Source organism: Harpia harpyja, chromosome 2, assembly GCF_026419915.1.
Source record: "Harpia harpyja isolate bHarHar1 chromosome 2, bHarHar1 primary haplotype, whole genome shotgun sequence".
In the NCBI taxonomy this organism is placed as follows: Eukaryota; Metazoa; Chordata; class Aves; order Accipitriformes; family Accipitridae; genus Harpia; species Harpia harpyja.
In genome coordinates this window covers 6,008,242-6,034,220 of record NC_068941.1, presented here as the reverse complement: position 1 = coordinate 6,034,220, position 25,979 = coordinate 6,008,242, and the positions used below count along the sequence as shown (strand labels likewise).

Here is a 25,979-nt window from a genome sequence, read left to right as displayed (position 1 = left end):
ACAAAGCTCACAGCAACTGCAATGAATGAGAGTTTCCCCCTAGAGGTAGGAAGCTGGTGAGCTGCTCACCAGACAGCTCCTGCCTCAGCCACACTTGCTCAGCGCCTGTTTCCTTACCATATTGCGTGGAGTCTGCCGATGGCCGAAAGATCACGTCTGCACCGCAACCACGTGCATCTTCTACTTGGCCAGTTCAGGCCATGCAAGCAACACCGACCAACTGCTTTAGGGCAGCATGTCACACCTACAGTTCTGGAGCAAGGTGTACATGTCAGTCACTTACCTGTGCGCTGGCAAAGCCTACAGAGAGCCAGGACTTCAGGCACTGAGGTGCTATTCAGAACAAAGCTGCAGTAAGACAAAGCTATTCATACTGGCATAGCTAATTTGTCAGAGCTCTGGCCTTTCACATAGAGTTAATTTTATCTGCATTAAGGCATCATAATGGCTAAACTAGCACCAAGATACACATTGATACAACAGCTCTTCCAGCAATCATACAAGTTATGGCACAGACATATTGCAAGTGCAATTCTTGTCTCCAGCCCAAACGGCAGGACTGTAATACTCAGATTCACAGGAGTTAGGCCTTTTTTCCTTTTTAATTGCTACAATAATTATACTCAAAATTACTTTGTGTTTCACCACACAACTTTTAACTACTGCTTGCTTTTTCACCCTGTTACAAAAAGGATTAGCAAGCTTTCCTCCATGTTACTAAGTTGACCTTCCTCCCATTACACTGGGCAATTTCTACTATAGCAATAAAGTTGCCACCAACTTTACCAATTTTGGCAGGAGAAATCGTTTTTTTGTACTATAAACAGAAACAGTGGCTCTCATTATCTATCAATCACTTTTAGTTAAATGTATCCTTAAAAAGCCACATTCAAGAAACAAGAGTTACAGATGTTTTCAATGTAATGGCCTTGAAGTGTTCATTTATTCTTTTCTAGAGTGCATTCTGGGTATTTCTATCCCCTGCCAAGGATTTTAACACATCTGAGTATTCTAAAATTAATCCCGAGACTTACTGCCATTTAATTTCCATTGTCAGATCAAAATTGTGTTTTAGTTTGCAGCCTAAATCCCACTCCACTGAACAAAGCATTTGGTATCTATGAACACACGGCATGAGCCTGTGTTTGTCATACTGTGCTGGGGAAGAACCCCAAAACGCCCAAGAGCATTGCCCACTAACCCACACAGCACATCCAGAATTTCAACCAACTTCTGGTAACCAGCAGCATCAGAAGGTGGAAAGAATTCTCAAACTGACAGCTGGATTTACAGTGGACTGATGTCTTAAAATCCCTTTGAGGCTAAATGCTGACATCCCGAGTATCTTCTTGGTGCAACTGTCGAATCCTTCACTCACTCAATTCAGGTAGGGTGCAAGATACTATGAGCCTCTTCCAGAATGGAAAGACATGATGAGATCTAGACAGGCACCCCAAATCAGATTGGTGGCATTAGGCATTCAGTAAAATTGGCAAGGAAGAAACTTGTTTGTTAGACTTTTTATCATCAAGGATAGCATGCTCAAATTAAGTCTTATTTACTTGCGGTAAATGAAATACTCATCAGTTCACTGATGATGAGTGTTATCCTCCTCCTCCTGCTAAAGCATTACAACTGAGAAATTAACTGACAACCGGTAATGAAATTAAAAGCTTTTCATCTCTAGACACCACTTTAGATACAGTCCAAATCAACAGTGATTAAAAAAATGACCAGATGTTTTTTCTATATAACTGGGGCGGGGGGGGATAGTGTCTCACTACCATGTTTTCTAAGTATCATCTCCACAACCACAAGTATGCGCCTTTGGGTACGCACACCCACGCACTACTGTCTTACCTTTACAGGCAATCTATCACTGTTGAAACACCACCTTCAGATTAGGACCAGCAGGTATCTGTCTTCATAGAGCATAGGTAACTGTCTGTCAACCTCAATTAAAAAAAAGTAAGGTCAGTTGCTTGTCAACAACATGTACACTACACTTCCCTGGTGAGTTGGCCCATCCAGACACATCTAATCTAACACTCTGTGGAGCAATATTCTTTTTTCCTTAGCTATTTCAGCTTTGAGGGGAAGAAACAAGAAACCTAACTCTGCGTGCTCAAGAGGGATTTATATGGTAGAATTTTTTTTTCTTTTTACAAGACCACATGCAATTAATTTCCCAAGTCACTGAAGTCTTGATCAGCACCCCAACTTCTGCAAACTGGCACAGATGCACATCTCAACTGGTTATTTTTGAGTCTCCTCTTCAGCATGGCCTAATCTTCTACATTAAGAGTAGGCTAAGCACTGAACTATATCAGCTGTGGACATACAATTAAAAGGGGGAAATGCAAATTAACATTTTCTACTAATTGAGAAAAGGAGAAAAAGAAGATTTGTCACTGGCACAAAAGCAGCTGTCCTAAGGTTAAGTGTCTCCAGTACTTGCTTTTTGAGTAAGAACATGATTAGGGCACAATCAGGAAAAAGTTTTCTTACTGTGGCATGTAACTTCCGTCAAACGCTGATCCAAATAATAGTCTTTGACAGACTTCACTGACAGCCAGATGGGCACTACCCTTAAAACACTGTCCTCCGACCCCCCCCCCCCCAATCCAGTCACTCACTCTTCAGACATGCCAATGTAAGACAGGAAGAAACAAAATGTGAGCAATAGGTGAGTTTCATCTGCACTTCAGCAGTCCCCTAGTAAGCGCAGTACCAAGGCCGTGAAGTCAACCAGACCCTAAAAATTTGCACGTGAAGGTTTCGGGCACCAAAAGAAAAGTTACTACCTTCTCTTTCACAACAGTAGGGAGGAAACCACAGTAAAACTTATCAATTCCAAAACCTCAAGAACAAACCCACAAAATATTGAGGAAAATATTTCAACGTTAGCTTTGATAAACAAGTTTAATAATCCACTACTTTACAGGACAGTTATTTAAAAGCTAGGCTTCAATAGAGAAACATTATGAGACTTAAAAGCCAATTTTCCAACACCTAAGATTTTGAGACTTCAACAGCCAGGTTTGTTCAGTCTACCAAGTATTGGCCAAGAAGCTCAGAGTTGTGGTTTTGCTAAAAACAAATATTGTACATACACCAAAGTGAACTGCTTTCATTTCACACGGTACCCCGGAGCTGATCACCAACAGTCTACTTCCAATACACGTAACATCCACAGGCAAAGCGAAACACTCGGTTCGATTACTGCGCCCTCATTACCCAGGTGATTATTTTCAGGAAGCACTCGCTCTTTCTTACAACATCACCTCACATTTCCAATACGACCTCCAACAAGGTCTCTCTGCTACTTACACTGCAGTTGCTCTGCAATAAAACTGGTTTTCCCTACCAAAGAACAAGGCTATTATGGACAGACACTGGGTGAAAATCCCTACTCGAGCAGCAATCCAGACCTCTGCAGACATTCTGGACTGCACATAAACACACAACTTCCTGCTTTCCATGAAGCACAGGACACAACTGCACAGAACTACCACTCTCCCCACCTCAGACGTGGAAAGTCAGTGCATATACACCACAAAAGATAAACTTGTTCCCTATTCCCAGGAATAATTTGGGAAATTTAAACCAAATAAGAAAAAATAGAATTCTATTTATTCAATTTGCTCCTTGGTTTCAGAGAAGTTAAAATAGGTGTCAGTATAGACACAGCACTTTTTCTTCCATGAATAAGAGAGTAAGTCTGCTATGGCCATGCAATTCAGAACTGCATTTTATGCCCACTCCACCGTATTAATCCAAGTCAGTCCAAACCTGCACCTCCACAGAAGGAAGAGGAATCCATGTTTCGGAGAAGAGAGTTAATGGAGCCCACAACTTGCAAGTTTCGTACGGGAAGAGCGAGTGTCTTCACTTCAAACCCATCCGTGGTTTGAAGAGATGGTGAGCTCTGCTTTGACAAATAGAAGCTGTTGGGAGGCTGAGTTTAGTGCTGTCAGGTGCAGGACCCTGCCTGCCAGGTGAGCGGATGTGCCAGGCCCATCATTGGAAGGCAGACGATCTGTAACTGCTTGCACCAAAACCAGTTTCAAAACTCATCTAGCTCGAGTCCCCAGAATAATTCACTTTAGCAAAAACAAGACTAAGAAAAAGATTCAGAGATGAGGCATAGGATGGGGGGAAGAAGCAATTACCTAACAGTCATCAGCGGGTGGGGAAGCCTCCTCTATGGGTACCTCCACGCCCCCCTCTGAAGCCACCCCTCTCACCCCGAAAGTTAGTTCTGTTCCTCTCTCGGCCCCTTTCTCCTCGGCCTGCTGAAGTCCCTCCTCTTCCTCCTCCCCTTGGAGCACCACCACCCCGGTCAGACTTAGACTTGGGCGGAGGTGACTTGGGCCGAAGTCTCTCAATCTCTTCAGTACAGCCAGTCAGGTGGGAATTTGGAGCTGTGAAGTACGAAGAATACGTTTCTGCATTGAAATTGCTGTTTGTGAGGGTGGGTCCTACAGTCAGCCAACCTAGGGAACAAAATCAGAGTCAACAAAAGCAAGAAAACCCATCATGCTTCAAGGCCATTGTTGTCTTTTTGATAGTAAATGAACACTTAAGTGATAGGGACAGACACTTATCGACGCGTCACCTGTATTCAACGGAATAAGAACGTCGCCTCTAGAAAATCCAGAGTTGTTAAAAAGTTAAAATTTTAGTTTGGTATTCCCAAGGGCTGCTTTTTTCTTTTTTTTTTTTTTTTTTAATTACACATAGTTACAGGAACATTCACCCTGTGGTTTCACAAGACCCCTTCCCACTTGTTATTATACCACAACAATGTTTTCCAGCCCAATGTTTTCCAGTCTGGGACCAGACTAAACCAGATCAGTAAATTCATCTAGTTTAAAAATAATGTCATCCTCTTCCTCCTCCCCTTTTTAAAAAGGCATTTAAACTTGAATTAGGTAATTTTGTCTCCAGAAACCAGTTGTGACAGCACAGCCAAGATGCTCCAGCATGCTGCAAGCACATATCTGAAAACACAATAACAATTCTGTTGAAGCCTACATGATATGAAAATAAGAGGTTAAAGAGTTAAATTAACCTGTTTATGCATAAACATTCAGTGGGCACTTCAACTTCACCAAGTGAATCAAGGCAGGCAGACATTTAAAACAAGCACATTCCTATTTCTTCATATTTTGAGCTAAAGTAGTGTTTGGACCTAAAATGGGGCTCAGACCGCTTAAAAATGTCAGTGGGAATTTAATTTTCAGTTGTATCACATATTAATGAAGAAAAATGTAGTTCAGTGATCTCAACAACATGCTTATAAGGAAAAAAAATAATAAACAAAACCCCAAGATCAGTTCTTTTAACACTGTTCTCTCTACTCTGGGAGTTTACGTAACATTTATCTTGCTTCCTGCCCATTTGGGGAAGAAGAGAAAAAAAAAAAAAAAAAAAGGAGAGAGAGGGGTTAGGTTTTCATACTTCACAGAGCACTGTGAGGATCTGTGATGAGTATAGCATTTAAAGTATGCAATGCAATTCCAGGGTAACCACCACGTTTAAAAAATACAAAAGTTTAATCAGACTAACATGTCCCTGTGGGACATTAATGTACAAGAATTCACCTACAACAGCACTGAAGTAATACCTGAACAATGTCTTTCTACAAAACAAGACAGCCCCCTTCCACACACACACCAGTAGCCAACAGAATTAAGACTGACATCATCATTAAAATTCAAGCCAAAGGCCAGTCAAAGAATAGGAATGGCCAATAATCACTACTCCCTAGTCGTACGAGCAAGAGAGAAACACCACCTTGAAATTTATTTAGGTAACTTATTGGTTGCAGCTTGTATACTGATATACATCCTACTCCAATTGCAGTAAAAGAATAAGCAACATTTTCTTAATAAGTATTAGCATTCACAGGCAGCAAACCAGGCCATGGATGGACTTGTATCCACTTCTCCTCTGCCATCCAAACTATTAATCTCTATTTAGGGGAAAAACGTTTTGCACAAAACTGCTAAACAAGCCTAAAGCAAGTGCAGCTATAGCACTTGCCCCACTCCCTGCCCTGACTTCTGAAAAGGGCATGCTGTTACCATGAATTGTTCGGAGACCAACCCTCACAGTACCCATCAGCAGGGGAAGTATGACTACGCTACCCGTAACATAAGGTATAAAGTCTGCCAATTCAAGCATCCATTGGCAGCTGAAAGAAACAGGACTGCTGAACTGTACTTCACATTAGGCTTTAGGGCAGAAATGTCATTGACAACAGATACACAAGTCCAAAAAGGTGTCAAAATAGATTTTATTCTTCCAGTCTGTATTCTCCTGCACTAAAAGTCCTTCATCACTCATTCATGATAAACCGAGAGGCCTGACCATCGAAACAAATAAAATGCAGTTACCTTCAATGTGATCCATACATTTCTATGCATTTTTTACCATGCCAGATGCAGCGTCCAGTGTAAGACACTGGGTCTTCAAATACTGGCAACAGGACCAGCACTAAGCTCATAGGGATTTAAAATGAGTTTAGAGAAAGAAAGCATGCTTCTGAGAAGTATAAACGCATGACACATGGGGAAAAAAGAAATCTCAACTGAATTTTGTTATACTCACTGATGAATTAAACACATGAGGAGGCAAAAATATTGGTTAACAAAAAACTTCCTTCTGAAAAGACTGATAGTTGTCGTAGACTTTCCAACCAGCACTGTTTTGTGACTGACAGATCTTCACATAAACCAAAAATTTATCAACTTGAGATCTACTGTCTGAGCTATGACATATGTCTGGAAACCCCTTTAGGGCACTGATACAAATTTTTCAAGCAGATAATTCTGCTACTCTGTCTTGCACGTGATAAAGACATTTCAATTCCTAGAGCTAGTGTGGAGTTTACTTCACTATTAAGTCCAAAAATAAAAGTTTAACAGAAAGGAAACATTCAGAATGGGAACTTAAAAAGATAGAAATTATACATGTCAGTATCCCAGCAGAATACAGAATAATTTCAGCTTTTTTCAATTAGAGATAACATGGAGAAAACAAAAGCATAAAGGTCTTACCATTTGAGCAAGTATTTACTTCTAAAAATGAGTATTTATAAAACAAAACTTACCAGTAAGCAGCGTTAAACTGGATTTGTGACTTGATCTTGCTCCCAAACATAATAGTAACAGAAATTATAACCTAACTGTAATATCACTCAGTAGGGTTCTCTATGATGCTCCTGCAACACAGGCTGAGGATTCACCCCAAGATAGCCATTCTTGCTAAGAAGATACGCACGTGAGATCTTTAGTTCTACCAAAATCTTCTGCTATTTGAGAGACAGAACATTAACTAGAGCAGAAGTCACTTTGCTACTGTCAAAGTGTTGGGAGAACTGTCAAGGGATGCCACAATCCCTCTGTTGCTGAACATTAATTAGGCTGGTTAGTTATCTGAACGGGAGGGTAGGAAACCTGGGAAATTTCTCCATCCAGTAGATTTTCTCACTCCTGACTAGATTTCCACTGTGGAGAAGTCACCAAGAAAGCTCATCTGGCTTTCCATGGTACCATAATCCCATGGTGGGAGAAATGGGGTTACACATTAATACACAGTGATTCAGCTGGTGCAAGTCCTGGCAGAAGAATCACGCACTAGGATTACCCATTATTGTCTCAGCTTCCATCAGAACCCATCAGGTGGCCACAGATGATGGAAGAGGGTTACTAAAGTAAATAAAAATTTAACTATTTGACAAAAATAAACAGAACAGTTACCTGGTCGAATTGTACTGTCCCTTCCAAAAAGATGAAGACGTCGTCGTCCAAGGCAGAAATGCTCAATGATGTGAAAAATCTCTACAGGTTTTTCTATGTTGCCAATTTCAGGCTCTTCTGTGATGATTAGGTCAATATCAACATTAGCATGGATGAAGTCACCATCTGTACTGCGGCGCACAGTTCCTTTAATGCCCATGAGGCAGTGCTCCTACGCACACAGAACACAGAAGAGTACCTGTCACATGCTGCACATGCAGCTCCAGCACAGATGTCTGTGGTTTGAGCACAATGGAGAGAAAAGGAAATTCTGGGCAGAGTAGATCCTACTCTTATACAGGGAAAAGACTGAAGCATGAACTAGAAGAACAGAACAAGCTGGAGCTACCGAAAGAGCCTTTTCAAAACAAAGCAGAGAGTAGTTCAAGCTATCTGGCTTGATGAACTACACTATGAAGTGGTAAAACTCAAATAGAGGCTGAGATAAGGTATTTGGACTTCTTCAATTACAGCAAAGTTGGAGCTTTAAGTTGGAAAGGCTGAGAAATCACCACAAGGAAAGGGAGTACAAGGTGATGGCAAGAGTAAGGGAATAGTTGTTAATTATGATTAACACTTGTATCAGCATTCTGATCCTAACTTTATTCATACAAATAATTTTCAAAGTCCTCAGTCATAAAACAGCCAGTCAGTGAAAATAAGATGTATTTTTTCATATTGTACCTCTGTTACAAAAGTAGCCTTCACTCTCAGATTCCTTTCTAGGAGATATCACTGCATCAAAAAAGTAAACCCACTACCAAATTGTCAATGCACTCTCAATCAGCTTCATCAGCATTAAAAATGTTCTTTAACTGTCATATGCATTGCTTTCCTCTAAAACACTGTACATCAATTTAAGTGACTAGTATGTAGAATCTATGAATGAGGAATCACCATAATTGGTACAGGATGAAAAGAGGGTTCTACACATTCATTTGAGAGTTCTGCTTCTGGGAATATTAAACTCAGATGAGCGACTTTCCCCAGCACCATAAAGCAATGATTCACTAAGCGCTGCCAGATAGTTCTAAAAAACGTTGCAGACAAGAGCATGTAATAATTTCCAGATTTTTGGCAAGGGTTTTAAGAGTTAGTGAATAAATATGGAAGGCAGAATAGGTGACCTATCAATCTATGCAGTTGGTCAACTGCACCCAAGCTACAGGGTTTTCGGACCTTAAATTTAACTAAATAAAAAGGCAGAACACTGCTGAGCAAATTACCCATTAAGCAAAGCCTTGTAAATCTAGTCTTTAGAAAAACTATCCAAAACATTTTCTTTTTGTAACACATGGAATGTCATTTGTTAGTACCTTGGATTCTATAACAGGTGGCACAGCAGAAAGCATCCATCTAGAGAGATGCCTAAACTAAACATAATAGGACAGCATTTGCTGTTGTAATCATTGGCAAATACATCCTGCACAACAGACCATTTGTTTAGTCAGAATAAGCTAGCTCAATTTTCAATGTTTATTATAAAGAGTGACCTCAGCCCAACCTTTGCTCAATAAACAGAGAAATTCTCTAATACCAGAAACTATTCTCCTCTGTTAAACAAAGACATAAAGTCCCCCCTCAAACCTCCTGTTAGTTCTAACCTCTCCTTCATGAGTGAGCTGCACATATTTGCGATACTATATGCAATAAACATACAATATTTATACTTACAAATATTTATAACTAATACAACAGACTTTCAAACAAACTTCAGATTAATGTAAATGCAAGTCAGAGAAAGATTCCAGATATCTTAAAGGGAAGTTTATACTGCTAAAAAATGGCAAATCTGAGACAGAGTTGAGGATGTTTAATACTAACAAATGATTAATGAATGTGGAATGAGTCCTGAGTTTAATGACACTATGAATTATTAAATTGTCAGCCAACTCTCTGTATTCACTAAAACTGCCACAGTTACACCAACATATACCCAAAACAATTCTTTATGAATCCTATCTATATTTTCTAAGTTTTTAAACAACACACATATGAGTCTCTTAAATCAGACCGCTTTTTCTCTGTACCTTCTTCAATACACGTCCTCCACAACACATCCCTAAGAAACTGTTTAATTTAAACCAAGCTGACCAATTCTGCCACTTGTGCATTACAGTTGCCTTCAGGAAGTCAGGAGATGCTGACTGAGCTATGGTCCCTAGCAGTCCTATCTGGCTCAAGCTCTGGGCGCATAACTGCACGTGTGTATTTAGAACCATTAGCCAGTCTTGCAGAGGTTGGTGGGGTTTTTTTGTGACTACATCCATTTATAATCTACAGTTTTAAAGACATCTTTTGACATTAAATTTAGTCAAATTCTACTGCCAAGTTTAGTTCCATTCAAAAGGTGTTCCTCTGCCAGCAAGTTTTCTCCTCTAATCTGGAAAGGAGCTTGCGTTTTACACAAAAGGTATTGCTAATAGACTAACTGCTTATTTACCATTCACCCATAACCGAAACAACCCAGAAGTAAAAAATATCGTGACATACAGTGACATTTTCTATTTAGTTTCCATTTCATTCTTGTTCCATCAATGTATGAACCCTCCTCAGCTCTCTGCATTTCAACAAGGCTCAAATGAGTATCATATTTAGAGGACTATAATAGAAATCTACCAAGCAGTGTTAAATGTAGATGAAACTTCTATACCTCACACTGACTAAAGTCAAGAAGGGGACAGAAGTTCATCGTTCATCCTATGAATATGTTTATTTCCATATAATGTACTTTGCAGAGCAGAACTCTGAAGTCCTCATGTCTGCTTTCCTGAAAGTGTCACCAACTGCAGTGGAGCACCAGGTATTTCATGAGCACGAAGAGACAGGATGGGAACAGAGGAGAAACTGAGCCAAACCTTTACCTTGGTTCTTTGGAAAACAGCCTTAGGGTCTAGAGTCTTGGTCTTTCCAGGATTGTTCTTATTCGTTTTAATCCAACAAATATCCTCACATCTTCTGTAACCCCATTTGCGTAGACACTAAATATTACAGACAGATAAAACAGTTCACACTACACCAAAAACTTAAGTAACCTGAACTGAACACTCATAGAGGTACTGGACTTTTCTTAAAGCATAGCTGGAAGAGAAATTTCTCACAGGTGAATGGAACAGTTCACTGGCATGACTGTACTGTGTTTTGTCAAGCTGCCTCCCCCCACCCCAAAAAAAAGCTTACATGCACATCGACTTGTCTATGCATTACTTTTTTTTTTTTTTTTAATATATCTAACCACTGCACAGATCCCCTACGGAACTCTGCATTCATTTTTACCTAGTGACACTTAAATTTAATCAAAATCAGGCTGAGCAACATAGTTATCAGCTGCCTTGGCCCTGTCTCCACTACTACCTGCACTCTGGTAGTTTTTCACATCAGTGTAAAATTCTATAAACAGGAAGATAAACAGCCAAAAGCCTTTGCTACCATTTTGTGGTTTTTCCTGTATCTGTTAAACCTGCCCCCCCCAACAAAAACAAAAAACCCCAACAAAACCCAAACAACAAAAACCCCACCAAAACACTAAGAAAAAAAAAACAAACCAACCCCAAAACACTAAAGAAAAAACCTGACATGACTTTTTAATCCTTAACTCCTGTTAAGTGTAGTCTTGGAAAGGCAGGAAATTGGACATTAAGGACTTAAGTTCATTTGGCTATTGCTGTATTCAAGAACTATCCAGCTGTTATGAGCATGCCTATGACCAAAAACAATCTATCCGAAATAGGTACTTTAACCAACCTCAGAGTGGAAAGCAGAGAAAGCAAACAAATTAGTAACCACATGTTGTCCTTTAACAAATGCCATATTGTTCTAACAGAAAGCACTGCTCAAACTAAGCAAAGAATGTTTCAGCACAGCAAGAGCTGACTGAAAATTCTTATTCCACCATCCCCAACACAAGCAGTGCTACCCTGGCATGCAGAAAGATCTGAAACTCCCAGATCTTATAGGGAAGTAAAACTTCAGAGAGCTCCCTAAGAGTAAACCTACTTAAACTCTAGGTGTTCTCTGAAAATAAGAAGTGCTCTGCACACAGTTTTATCTTATTTTATGAAACAGTAGCACCTTTCTACTAGCATGAATATTTCTGGCAGAAAACTATTAAGACTTCCGTTAAAAAAAAAAAAAAAGTTGTAAATGCACTCAACCTGCTGCTATGGCAACATGCATACATCAAAACCAAGACAGCAGTACAGCTTTCTGGACCCTGTAGAGTTATGCTTCCTCACAGAGTCACAGCAACTCATCTGGAAAATAACAGTATCTAAACAGTTAATGCCAGATACACTTAAATTTATTTAATCCACTTAAAATTACATATCCTCTACCATGGTAACAAAACATCTCTCAGCAGTTACGGTTGAGAATTCTATACAGAAAAAGCCAATGATAAAAATAAACTCTTAAGCCTGTCCCTGATAAATTGAATTAAAACATCATCTTACCACTCGGCCAAGATCCAGACCCTCGCCTGAACCACACCACAGAAACACAAATGACCTTGGGGCTGCAATTTCTTCAATTTCCAGTTTCATGATCTAATAATAATAATAGTAATAAAAGTGTTTCTGAATTAAATATAAAACACCAATTATATCAGGAAGAATACTTAACAAGTGTTGAAGCGTTATCCCAGAAACATCAGGAAGCACTTTTATTAAGATATTAGTCTATATACCATTCACGGCCATCATCTTAAAATTGTTTTCCACAAAGTATGTTGTAAAAGTTACTTTATCAATACCCAAGTGCATGTTTTCAACATAGCTGATTACCAGCTTAATTATTCTTTTTAACAGAAATTCTATCTGTAGAGAAAATTCTAGACTTAAAAGACTAATACAACCCACATGATTTTTTTTTCCCCCCCCTAAACCTCTGCTTCATTTTATCATTCCATTGGTAGCAAAAAAATTTAACAACAGAGCAAAAGTGCTCTGTTTCTTTTCAGCCCTGGAGTTACTTATGTGAAGCTTGTGAAGACACATTATTAAGAAAACAACAACAACAAAACAAACAACAGCTTAATTCCTCTTACTATATAGGAAAGGCATTCTCTCCATTTTCACTTTCAGGAAAAAAGCAGCAATAATTTATCAGGACAGTGGTTCAACAGTCACAAATGAGTAACATTCAGGATGAAATAACTTCAGATGCAAAGCATCTGTTACTCATTACGAGTTGAAAAGATTCATCTGTAACTTGCTAACACATCAAATCAAGCTTCATTCAATGCCACTGTGAAGAAAAAAAAAATCATGCAGTAGAAGCCATTCTAAGAGGATATAACTCCCAACTAAGATGACTCCTGCCTCCAACACTTTGAGTTTTTCCATTAGGATGGAATGTTTTTTCCCCAGGCAACACTGCCAGGCACCATTTTTGCCTGATGTAACAGAATGGCTAACACAGAAGCTACCTATTCCTTAACATGTAGTTACCTAGTCTCTTATCACAGGCATGAATGCCTTTGTTTTCAAATTCATTCCTTAAAGGTGGATTGAATTTTATTTTGTTCTCATGATCTTTCATTTGACTGATCCACTTCTGAAGTTATGCATGTGCAGGTTTCGGCCTACAGACAAACTAAATCTAGTTTAAAGTAACACCGTCATCCCCCTCCCCCAAACCACATAGAACACAGATAAGAAAATCTCAGCAACAACTACTTCAATCTACCAATTCACTTACATTATGACAAATTTGCTGCTAATGCACAGTCCTGCATACCTTTCAGATACAGTCTCTAAATAATAGGTATTTGTTAGTTGCATGTTCTCACTGATATGCCTGAACCTAAGAATTCCTGACATTGTTATGCAAACATTTTTTTAATCAGCTATTCCTCTCTACTGCAGATTGTCTGTTCTGTTGTGAGGGTGGGGTTGTTTGGGTTTTTTTTTTTGTTTGTGATTTTTTTGTTGTTTTCTTTTTTAAATGAGTAAAGTGTAGATACATAGAGTAGAGCCAATTTATCACTATTTGACATTAGCATTACAAGTTTTTTATTTAATGCTCAAGTGAAAGAATTCTCCAGTTCAATCTTGAAGGACAGGGAAACTCGGCAGCAGGCTTTGTGTCATCAAATTGTTACACTTGATGACATCCAGCACTTCATAGCCTCCAGCCCGCACCTTACTTTTGCAGAGCTGACTTTATTGAAAAGGGAAAGATACAGCATGGAGTTACTTATCAATACATCTTGAGCGTTTCCTTCTTTACAAGCATCTACATGCATTACTACAGAACAAAGTTTAAAATCCTTTCTCTTACGCAATTCTCTAAATGTTTACTAGAGCACAATAAAACAAGAGCACCAACAGCCATCTCAAAAAAGATCACATCTTGCACATTTAGATCCCTCCTTGTTCCCAAATAAGGGGTCAGAAATCAACATGGCTTCAAAAAACCAAAACTTTTGATGTGACTAAACAGTAAGGGAATACATACATACAAGAAAAAATTCCACAAGTAAGGTTCATCTATTTTGTTAGGCTTCTCAGGATTACAATTGGTTTGATTGTTAAAATTTCCTACCCAATCAATACCTTGGAGAAAGGAGTTATGTCAGTGAAGCACTTTCATCTACTCTTTTGACTAGAAGACCAGCATATTGAAAAGCATACCTCAAAAATCTCTTCGAGAATTTCAAGAAACAAGGGAATATTTACAGTGCATATTCTGAATTAGAACAGCAAAAACCAAACAGAAAAGAAAACTGATGGAATTTGAGGGTAGGGAGAAAACCCGCTATTACTGGTTTTCAGTTTTCAACCAGGCTCAGGGAGAACAAAAGGTATATTTAATTCATTAAACTCCTCAAAAAAAAAAAAAGTCTTTTAACACAAAGAGTGTAGGCATGCATACAATATAAAACTTCGGTTTGTAAGAATCTAGACTTAAAAACAAAATCCTATTTTTCTTTAAAACACATCTCAAATATTTTGATACCAAATTAAATCCTCACACTATTTTCTTAAATACATTTACGAAATCCTTTTCACAGCAAGAAAAATACTTACATCATCCCAGGTCCAGCATTTTTCATTAGCAGTAATGCCAGTCTCTCGGTAGTATTCTTCCAGTGGTGGTTCCAGGAGAATCACATCAAATTTTGACTTCAGTTCCCTAATATCAAAAGCTTCCAAGTCTGCTTGTAAGTACCTGTTTAAACAAAAGATGATAGTTCCCAACTTAAAGCCTGCAGCTCAATCAGTTGACAGTTTGGTCTTAAAACCCAAAGCATTAGATACTATAAATAATCACACACTGGAAAGAATATTTAGTTTATATACAATATTAAACAACTAGATTAAACTAACGAAACCAAACTGATTTTATTCTTCTGAAGTTTCAATTGATTAATTTGTATATACAAACAGAAATAGAAAATGTAAATTCTGAGCAGGTGCTAAAGATAAGAGATTTGCAAAGCAGACAGCTAATTTCAAACAGGTCTGGAGAAGAAAGGCATTTTCCACAAGAACACTTACATGGGAGGAGTGTTAGATTTAGATATCAGCTCATCCTTCAACCTGATGAGCTCTCTAAGTTTTGGATATTCTTCAAACCTATCTGCTAAGCCTAAGAAGAAGAAAACATGAAGTTAACAACTACTTAGAGAGTAAATCTGTATGAATTAAGCATTGTCCAGTATTCCAAATAGGTCCAAATGTTAATACTTAGCCTCATTTTAATTTTTGTTAGAACAAACCAAACCCTTCAAAGCAGTTTTTTTGTTCAGTTCTTCACAAAAGCCTCCTGCCTTCACCCAGTTAATTATGGCTGTTACTGAATGTAGTCTCTATGCTCTAATCTTCTCTAGAGCACTACAGTGATCATGAGTTCACAACTCCTTCTATCAGAAGGAAACAATCTTTCATTTAAACTAAAAGTGCCAGAATGATAGGAGAAAGTTATTTTGTTATCCCCCCCACCCATAAATTTTATTAAGATCTATTTAACAGTAATTTACAGAATACTCTTATTTAACTTTTGAAGACTACTTCTAAGGCAGCAACTGGGGTGCGGCTGGCTCCCTTAGGCAACCCTTATATTGAGATTTGGTACTCTGGTGTCAGTCATGAAGATTTGAATACATGTATATTTATTTATTGGGTTCCTAGACTTAGCTTTATGATGTTAATTTTCAAACCTTTCATATGTACAGGATGCAAAAGGGAGAACCCTAATTAGGTTTTCTGCAGCAAACTTTTAAAAAAAAAAAAAAAAAGAAAAAAACCAAGCAAACTTTTCAGTATATTACATTCCCCCTTCAAAAAATATGTAGAGATGGTATGTTTTTGTTATTGCTAGCAGCAGGCTCAGCACAAACCAAAAATGTACCACTCCAGCCTCCCAAGCGGTATCAGTTCAACTTTAGTAGGAGTTATTTACAAAGCTTCATGTAAATTTAAATTTACAACTTTAAATGGTCCTAATCCAGGGGGACAAAAAAACCCACCCAAACCCACAAACCCCACAACCCTTCATCCCTCTCCTTATTTTAATTCAAACTTCTGAACTCCCAACCCTACCATCACACTGGTAAAAGCGAAGATCTTAGTATCCAACCTTATTATCTCTTATTACATGTGCATAAAACACCCAAAAGTTATTTTCATTCTTTTTCTTAAATACATTACATCTCAAACACCACTGTGTTGTTCTGATTTCCACTGCCATGTTGCCTCCAGCTGGTGCAAGTCAAATACTCCTGACCAGCAGAAATGAAAGCCAGTTATCAGCAGCTAAGCAATAGATGTAAATGAATTTTCAATCAAGATGACTTCAGTTATTAAAAAAAAAACAATAACAAAAAAAACCAACCACAAACCACAAAAACCCCACAACCAACAAACAAAACGAAACAAAACCCACAGGTCTCTCCCTCTCTTTCAACAGCAACATCAAAAAGCTCTAACTGGGTGTTCTGGAACCACTACTTCCCCACAGCTTTTTGTCCAGTTACACAGTAGCACCTAAGCAGAGTTTTGATCATCATGTAGAAAATGTATGCTAACCAATATGCAACTTAACATACCTCATGTCTAATAAAGGGTCTAGACTAACTGCTGCTAACACATTCACTTCCATATTAACACTCACATAACAATTTGTCCTGTCCCTTCACAATTCTTTATGCAGCAGAGAAGTCAGAGTAAATAACGCGGGCTGCTATTTCTTCAGACTCATTTCAAAGAACAGTGTATAACTACCTCAAGTACATAACTCTGAAGCCCAAATGCTTTTTGGATAAAGACGTAACTGAGTCAAAACAGCCCGTTTTTCATACTAAGCATCCAGGTACGTTTCACAGAAGCATTCAAAAAACACAGAGAACAAACTAACTGCCTCAACAGGCAAACAGAAGCTCTTTGGGCTGACATCTATAGACACACCACACTTGCCCTGACAGTCTTAAACTTGATAAAATACAGAGAACTGTTGCAGAAAACTGCAGAGGTAGGTGTCCTGCTTTTTTTAAAAACCAAATAACTACCAGGCACCCATTCTGGGAAACAGGACCAAACCGTACCTTAGTTTTAGAAAGATTAAATTCAGGTCTAATAAAGCAAGATTTCAATAACGAGGTCAGCGATGGCTGGATGAACGTAAACTTAAAAAATAACATTCTCTAAACTCAGTAATATGTTGGGCCTTCTAATGAGTTGTCAGCAGTTACATAATTTAGCTGGTAAATACTACCCATATTGCTTATTGACTTAAATATAAGTATTTTCCATACTTTACATGCTACATGCATTCTTGGAGGCAATCCAGTCCAGGAAACAGCTGAACTGTAAGTCAGTTATTCAAACTTCCAAAGGTTTCAAGATCTGTTCGCTATACTCATCTACTTTCTGGACCAAAAAGAGCTTAATTTTGAAAAAAATCCTCCTCGTTAAATACTTTCAAATATAACCCAAAGTAAGAAGAGCCTGGGTAACAATCACCTCCTAACTGATTAAAAATAAAATCATTCATATAAATTTGTTTATTGATATGAACAGAGAGAGACAAAACTATGAAGTATATGTGTATCTACATTTCCTAGTAACTGTAAGGAATTAAAAAGGGAAAGAAAAAGTGCTATCAAATAAAATGAGTTATCTTCAAACAGTTACTGACTATCCCATACCAACATCTCTGATGAAGTTCTGCGGTCTGTGTCCTGTATCCACAAAGTGTTGGCAGTAATCGTTGTGTGGATTTAAGCTCTGAGTACCCTGGAGAATAAAAGGGAGTTCAGTGAGACCAACAGAATTTTTTCTTTCTTTTTAACATGCCTTTATAAGCTATGCTAGTCAAGACTGTCATTGTGGTTTTAGCTCCAAATCAGGCCCACCATCACTACGGCTCATTCTAAGTTGAGACACACCTTTAGTCATATCAATGTAAACGCTAGTTACAGTCATATCTTTCACAGGAAACTTCTGCACTTGTGAATTCCAGTCAATTACTTCAGCCTTTAAAGCTGTATTTCAAATGCCATCAACTGCAGAAGAAAAGTTTAACACAACTATGCCAGCTTTGACTAGACTTCTAATTGCAAAAGCAGCTCACCTTAAGAAAGGTACTGGAATCTTTGTAAATCTCTTCTTCATAGGGCAGGTTCTCTTCATCTTGCTGCAGCTCTACTTCATCCTTGGAAATAAAGCAGATATTATAAGTATGCAAGACCATGCCATTTCTCTCCTCATTATGATTCTGCTTCTTAAGGAAAGAAGTGGGCTGTCTACAAACAGAAGTCTCCTAAAACAGATCATGAATGGTTCCAACTCCAGCTTTGAAGGGGAAAAAAAAATTACCTATTCCCAAAAAGGTCTGTCCGTCTCTCATTAATGAGGAGACTGTTACTGGGAAAGGCCTCTGAAAGAAACATAAAATAAGAAACCCTTCATTTCTAGACCCTGACAGTGTAGGCAGTGCTTTACAAGGTGCAGAACTTTTAATTTTTGTCCCCCCCAAATTTCACTCCTTGGACTAAAGCAAATGATTTATTTTGTTGAAGTTCTTCTGTAGTAGAACCTTTGAACATTTATATCCATTCAATCATCTCTTATGTTCCAACCTTTGCAGGAAACCATCTTCTGTATATAAATCTGTTAAAGTCCACACTTTGCAGAAACAGCATATGGTACAAGCCAGTATTTCATTTGGACTGTCCTTAAAAGTAACTTTAAAATTCCCATTTTGTAGTCTCAAAATTTACAGAAAACAGGAATTGTATTGCAATTTTTTCCCCCAGTTAGTGTGTCACCAACTGTTCATTCATCAGATTTCTGAAATTCAGAGATCTGTCACACTGACATACTCCAAACATCCGACTTAGAACAGGAACAAAAAAGAGACTCGCTTCTTCATGTCACTTTCTGTTTTCCCACTGATCCTGAAACAACCCAGTACATATATTATATACAAGTAAAACTGAAGAACCACTAAATATCATCTACCATATGCTAGTAGGATGCATATGCTCTTTCATACATTACTGATTACAACAGAAATCTTAATCAGTTAATATAGTGCTTCATGTGAGGAGAAAAGCAGTCTCAAGGCCAAAATATTTAAGAAAAAAAAGGACAGTTTAACACACCAAAATAAAAGGAAAGATGGAGAACAAGATTTCTCACAGAACTCAACTTCTCCCTCCCAACATACATCTTAAGTCAAAAGATGCAGAGAAGAGGCTATTATTACTGCTGCATTTACCCTATGCTACATAAGCTGTCTGAATGCAGAATGAAAAATTAAGTGTTCTCCCTATTTTGATCCCTCTAGCTGTTGAAATCTTAAGCTTTGAATCAACTTCTGAAATGCCTACTGTGATTAACAGGTCACGGATTCCCCCTCCCCATTATTCAGGTGAACTTACTGAGATATAGTCTTTTGTTTGTTTGTTTAACCAGACCAAAAAAAGATTACTATCAGAAACAGCAACAGTGTTTACAAGGAAAAGGAATGAACAGGAGACAAGCAGCAGCAAGTGTTAATCAGGCAAAAAAAGCCGAAAGCTTGAGTTTTTAGTAAAACTGCTTATGCCATCATAAGCTTACACACCTGTTTGCCCTCTTCCATCATCCTCTAAATCATCTTCTGATGATAAGCACTTGTTAGATACCTACTTCTGAGTCATCCCAGTTCTCTTTATGCCTTCGTGATTTAAAAAAAAAAAGTGTTGTGGCCACAAACAAAAAGCCCACACCACCAACTTTCAAAGGGAAAAGGACACAGTCCGAGTAGAGACAGAATGAAATTAATACAAAATACTAGGTTCTTATACATTAATCATCTTTGTTTTCCAAACCTGGTATATTGGTGCTGAGTTAGGGAAACAAAAACTACCCACAATATTCAAGCATATAGTTTTTTCAAATAACTAGAGATACATCAAGCAATTATCATGATTCAACCAAGTAAGGTTTTTCCAGCCTCCAGAACAACTGCATGGAAGCATTATAAGCTCGCAGGCCACCGCTTGCAGAAACGAAGTAAAACAGGGCTGTATCAAATTAGGCTGGCAGACAGCAAATTTGAACCACAGGTATTTTTGTACTTCATACAAAGTTAAAACACCAGAACTCTTTGCCACAAAACACTGTTGATACCAGACATTTACACAGGTTCAAACAATTGAGTAAATTCACCTGGGGAAGGGGAGAGGTGGAGCAACAATCACAACTCTCAGAAGGCTATGAAAAGCCTGGGAGTGGCAGCAGATAGCCTAGTCCCATTACCAGTCACTTCCAAATACAGACCAGAGAGCCCAACTAACCCTAGTACAACTGTTACAGTCCCACAAAAATGCGAGTATTGTAGAAGTTCTTTAGAACTACATTTCAACTTTCTGACCTTAAAATATCCATTATTCATTTATGCCAATAATGCATCTCTTCCCCTATCTCCCACCTCTATGGTTTGCAATGCAGAGTCAGGCTCCAAGACAGAAGTCAAGCTGCCAGTGGGAAGCTTAACAAGCAGCCTTGCTGCCCTTTATTTTCCTATCAGCCTGATGTTTATTAAGAACCATCACTATGAATGTACACTTATTCTACAAAAAAGACCCCAAACCAAATCCATACAAACAAAAAATAAAAAACATTGTCTTTTTTTGCATCAGATGTTCCTAAATAGCTGAGAAGATTAACATACTTCACCTTCCATCTCAAAAACTGCTTTCACGCTTCCCCCATATAACGAAAAAGTCAATGTCGCTGTTGTTCAGCCTTCTCTCAAAACATCAGCACAAGGCATTTAGGAGTCATCAGCTCACTTCCCTTTCCATTTGGAAGACTAGAACCTGACAGAAATCCTCTAAAACACCCAACTACGTTTGTTTAAAGGTTTCACGCCCACATCCACACACTCTACCCCTGCAGACCTTGCACCATCACACTGCACTGCGGTAACAACAAAGTCACAGTAACCCATCTTCACCAGCAATTACAGCTAGATGCTCAGTGTCCAGCTAGAGCAGTTGAGGTTTGAGGACACATTCATTTCTACCAAATCTGAAGTCAGGGCACAAAAATTTCAAACCACTTCAGAGGATTAACTAATATCATCACGTAGAATCCAACACCGCAAGTCAGGGTTTGAGAGACATATGAGTCACTTTACATCGGAAACACTCACCTCTAATTTTCCTAACAAAACTGACAAACATGCAATATTTGTCTGCAACACCAATAGCTAAGTCTCTTACTACTTTTGTTTAAGGAGTATTAAACACAATCTAATAGGGCTTGATACCATAAGGATCTAGATTTCTGTATCAGTTCGTATTACCAGACTAAATTTAAACTAGCTCAAAGTACTAAGGAAAAAGTTACATAAATACAGAGGGGATTTTACTAAGTTCTTAACTCCTTGCCAATAGGGAATTAGAAATGTCTGCAGAAAACAGCTGATGACTCCACTATAGATGTTCTACTTTGGGGTTTCAAGTTACTTAAATCTATTCATCTGCTTGACTGAAGCTGGTCCAAGCTAGTGTTATTAAAATATTCTTCAATTTCAACAATATAGCAAGAGTCTGAACACTTGCAAGTGGTCACAGCCCACCTCAGGGTAAGTCTTCTCCAAGCTAATGAAGAAAATGTTAGTGATAAGATTCATATGCTTTGCCAACTTAAGTGACTTATCCACATATGTTTCACAGAAAAAAAAGTTAGTTGTTTAACCACATACTTGGTTAAGGAGCAAAATAAACTGATATGAACTGATCGCTAATGTGAGCATAAAAACCCCGCTCCACAAATAGTGCGTGTACTCTGTAAATCCCTTCTCCGAGATGGTGACTGACTTGGTTTGCTAAACAAGACATACAGACTAATGCCTAGCCTGTTAAAAAGAATGTCTGTTTACAGATAGACTTCAAGAGTCAGTCATCAAAAAACGTCCTGTCATACATTAACTTTTTGTTTTAGTAAGACAGAAGTAAGATAGACATTATTACAGAAAGATTTATAAACCTGAACACAAATGTAACACTACCAAGGCCTCATATTTCAAAAATTTCTATTTTTAGGCATCCAAGAGAACAGCAGACACCGCATTATTTTATAAATGCACTGACCGTGATTCTACTTAACCACAGAAGCAAGGTTATTAGGACAAGTTAAAAAGGGAGAGGGAGTGTATATGCTGCAACAAGATCACAAAAGAAAATCAGAAAGACAGCTGTATCATAACCGTGCCTTTGTTTAACCTCCTTTCTCTACCCCTCATCTTATCCAAAATATCACATTGGATGTGAAACAAGAAAGCTGTCAAATAGCTCTTGGATGAGCACTTGAAAAATGAAGGGCACAAGAGTTTGACAACCACTCATTCTTCAGTGACCACAGAAGCATTTTGTTTTGTTTTAAACTGAACTTTTCCTGGATGTTTTGGATACCTAAAGCATACCCAAACCAAGCTTCTTACTTCCATTCCCCTAGAATCCCTTATTTCTTCCATTCACCCAGAACTGCATTCTTTTGCACATAACAGGCAGGTTAGAAGATACCCTCAGCCTCCCTTTATTCTCATCCAATGGCCTGTGCTTTTTGCTAAACGCAAGCTTTTCTTCTGACAAAGAAATTCCAGTCAAGATTTTTTTTTTTTTTTTGCGTGTACCCAAGCGAGCACATATTTTACCACTTCTTCCCACACAAGACAGCCAGCCATGGCACACTGCCACTCCCTGTGGGCACTATCACCCAAGCCTACCTCCTCCTAGGAGCAGCACTAAATTAAGCCTCTAAACATTGGGTTCTGGTGCATGTACAGTTCAATGCACCTAAGCCACATCTGGAGCGAACCACTTCACTCTATGCCCTCTTAGATCTCTGCAGTGGAAGACATCAAGGGAGATGCCACTGAGGGACATATATTTTAAAGTATTTATACACATCGCATTTATTTTTATTTGTACGCACACACGCATATTTTGTAAGTCCCTCAGAGACACATGAACACCAGAGAAGTAACTTTTTCCTTTTTTTCTCACCTTATATTCTTCAATCTCTTCCTCATCAGCTTCTCCCTCATCTGGGTATTTGCGTTTTGCATTTGGTGCAGAAGTATCATAAGCAGCCCTATAAACAACCAAAAAAAAATCCTGATATAAAAGTTTCTCTCTCCAGAGAGAGCATTTCAGAAATCTCTGATCATCTGCCTTGACTACATGTTTCTGTTACAAGCTTGAAATTACTTTGAAACTTTATACATGAGAAGTTATTCCTCTCTCAGTGCATTTGACACCAGCAAAACTTCTTAAGGACAGGACTCCTGAAAACAGGTATCTCGCTTTCTCATTTTTTCTGTTCTGAAAGGTACAGCGTATTTTAACAAAAGCAGTGCATATACAAAATTAAGCCTGCTCACACAAGAAAATTACTGTTACACGTGAGAATTAATAAGCAACAGCTACTCTATCCTAGACACGTCTATTGTTCCGTAAGAACTTTTAAACTCAATTGCCCTGTGACTGCTCTTAGTAAAAGTATAAAGGCTCTAGGACAATGCAGGTGCCATACTCTGAATTCACACCTCGGTTCTGCTCCACAGTAGCTTTTTAACATAGGAAGCAAAAAGTTAGCCTTGTTTTCCAAACGGCTGTTAGAAGTGAATGACTAAACCCTACTCACTTTATTCAGAGTTCAGGTTCGAGTAACTAAAGCATTTCCATTCAGCGAGTTGTATGTTTTTAAATAAACGGTAAGATTTTGTTTGGCTCTTTGGAGCGCAATCTCATCCTATTTCAAAGGCCTGTATCACTATCACCGTCCCCTTGATTTCGAACAGAAACTGCACACTGGTACTGACCTACACGTTTCTCTCGTTTCCGCGATCTCCCGCTGGTCATCTTTGCTGTTCAGCACGGCACCGATGCTGTCCGCGTTTTCAGCTCCTAACTGCACAACGGGCAAGGCGAGCTCAAGCCTCAGTCACCGCCGATTAAAACAACCCCCCCACAGACACACCCCAACCACCGGGACGCCGACGGGCCGCTCTCTGAACCTGACACATACCCTCCTGCCCGCCCGCCCGCCCGCGACCCCCTCTCCCACCGGGGCTGCGGGGCCGAACCGAGGGGCTCCCCCCACCCGGCGGCTCGCCGCTTCTCTCTGCCCACCTGCCGGGCGCCCGGACCGCTCCCTCGCGTCACCGACCAGCGGCCGCCACACAGCCCCCGGCCCCGCCGCCGTCAGCCGAACCGTTGCACCTGAGGCGGCGCGCGCCCGCCAGCCCCCCTCCCCGCCGGGGAAGGGCGGGGCCCACGCGCTCCAGCGCCCGCCGGCGGAGCCCGGCCCAGCGGGGAACGGCCCGGCCGCCGCCCCCCCTCCCTCCGCCCGCTACCTGCTGCGCCAAGAGCTGCCGCCGGAGCTTCTGCCGCTCCCTGATCTCCTGCAGCCGGCTGTTCATCGCCGCGCAGCCAGCCTCCGCCACCCCGCTCCGCCGGGCTCCCGCCGGTGCGTCACTTCCTTCCCCTCTTCCAATGGAGCGGCTGCGGCGGACGCGCGACGCGCCGGTGGCGGCGGCCATCTTGGTGCCGGGCAGTGGAGGCCGGGCCGGGAGCGGGGCTGCCCGCCGCCCTGCTCGGCCGGAGCAGCGGCGGCCGGGGCCCGAGCAGTGGGGCGGCCTGGCGGGGTCCCGGCGGCGCCCGAGAGGCGGCGTTCCCCCTCCCAGCGACGGCCTGCCGCGCTTGGGGGCCACCGGGGGGCGGGGGGGGGTCGAGCTCAGAACAGGATAGCGCTGACCGACGGATAAACCGATTCTAAAGCGTAACGCGTTAGCCTGCAGACCGACGGAAACCCGACTTCCAGACTCTGCAGGAGTCACCGAGCAGGCTACTTACCTATTCTAATGCGGCTTAAGTGTTGTTCAAGTATAGACGCCAAACTCATTTTCACCCAAGCACCGCAGTACGAGTTCCATCGCTCGCTCCAGACAACCAGCTGTGCACAATCTTCGGAGAGCTCTTTTCAGCAAGGGCTGTTCTCCAGGGTATTTCACAGCTGTGACAGCTTACTGCAATTTGCCGCATTTGGGGGCCCATATCTTCGTTTCACCTGGAATAGGTTTTCTTTCGTTAGTCACCCTTGAGGCCAGAATGCACGTCTCCCACCCTAGTATATCCTTTATATCCAATTTCAGCATCCAACAGAGTTATCTGCAGGTCAGCCGTTATGTTTTGCCCACATCTTTCTGACTGCCTACAAAGTTCCAGTTTGAGGGAGTTTTCCAAAATCTTTAAAGCATTTTTCATCTGATTTTTGGTATTTTTCCTGCTTCCTCCTTTCCCCCCCTCTCATATTTTATTGTCTGTCCGTGAATGTGCATAATGTATATTGCATGCTGATTTTCATTCTGACAGCTAGTCATACTACAACAAGGATGAAGATTGAAATAAAGGCCCGCAGTCTGGATTCAAAAGTTGTGCAACAAACTTCAGTTCCTAGCATCTCGCAAAAGGAAACAACCAAAGAATAAACATTACAGATTACCTCAGCAGTTAGAATTAATGCTAATGTTTGCTCTCCTGAAATAGACCAATTTTTCCTGCAATTGTCAGACCCAAAGATGTGGACATTCAGCTCTCTGTTATATGGAGCATGGTGTTCCTCTACTGGTATCTTAGTGCCAGATACCATCACGCTTCTGTGATACAAGCTGTTA

At 39.9% G+C, this 25,979-nt stretch overlaps 1 protein-coding gene across 2 annotated transcripts; it reads right to left on the bottom strand.

Moving 5' to 3' along the window:
- Window positions 1-2,903: 2,903 nt before the first annotated feature.
- Window positions 2,904-24,841, bottom strand: METTL14 (methyltransferase 14, N6-adenosine-methyltransferase subunit). 2 transcript variants are annotated; one of them, XM_052814080.1, is made up of 11 exons: window positions 24,660-24,835; window positions 24,126-24,214; window positions 23,308-23,395; window positions 18,378-18,458; window positions 17,953-18,040; window positions 15,305-15,395; window positions 14,834-14,975; window positions 12,257-12,349; window positions 10,670-10,786; window positions 7,767-7,977; window positions 2,904-4,496 (listed from the first exon to the last, which is right to left on the bottom strand). In XM_052814080.1, exons 1-11 carry the CDS (start codon window positions 24,723-24,725, stop codon window positions 4,183-4,185), a joined length of 1,380 nt encoding a protein of 459 aa, XP_052670040.1. In that variant the 5' UTR covers window positions 24,726-24,835; the 3' UTR covers window positions 2,904-4,182. The 2 variants fall into 2 exon arrangements, with proteins under 2 accessions (XP_052670040.1, XP_052670047.1); XM_052814087.1 differs by lacking the exons at window positions 10,670-10,786; window positions 12,257-12,349 and having other exon boundaries at window positions 24,660-24,841.
- Between the last annotated feature and the right edge of the window lie 1,138 nt (window positions 24,842-25,979).

Bases quoted from the DNA above. Each gene is read 5' to 3' on its own strand.
- METTL14 (XM_052814080.1), bottom strand. From the start codon at position 24,725: ATGAACAGCCGGCTGCAGGAGATCAGGGAGCGGCAGAAGCTCCGGCGG. The intron at 18,459-23,307 runs GTGAGAAAAAAA...TTTATTTCCAAG, and splicing joins AAGAGATTGAAGAATATAAG to GATGAAGTAGAGCTGCAGCA. The intron at 7,978-10,669 runs GTAAAGGTTTGG...CTGTGTGCGTAG, and splicing joins CTGTTTTCCAAAGAACCAAG to GAGCACTGCCTCATGGGCAT.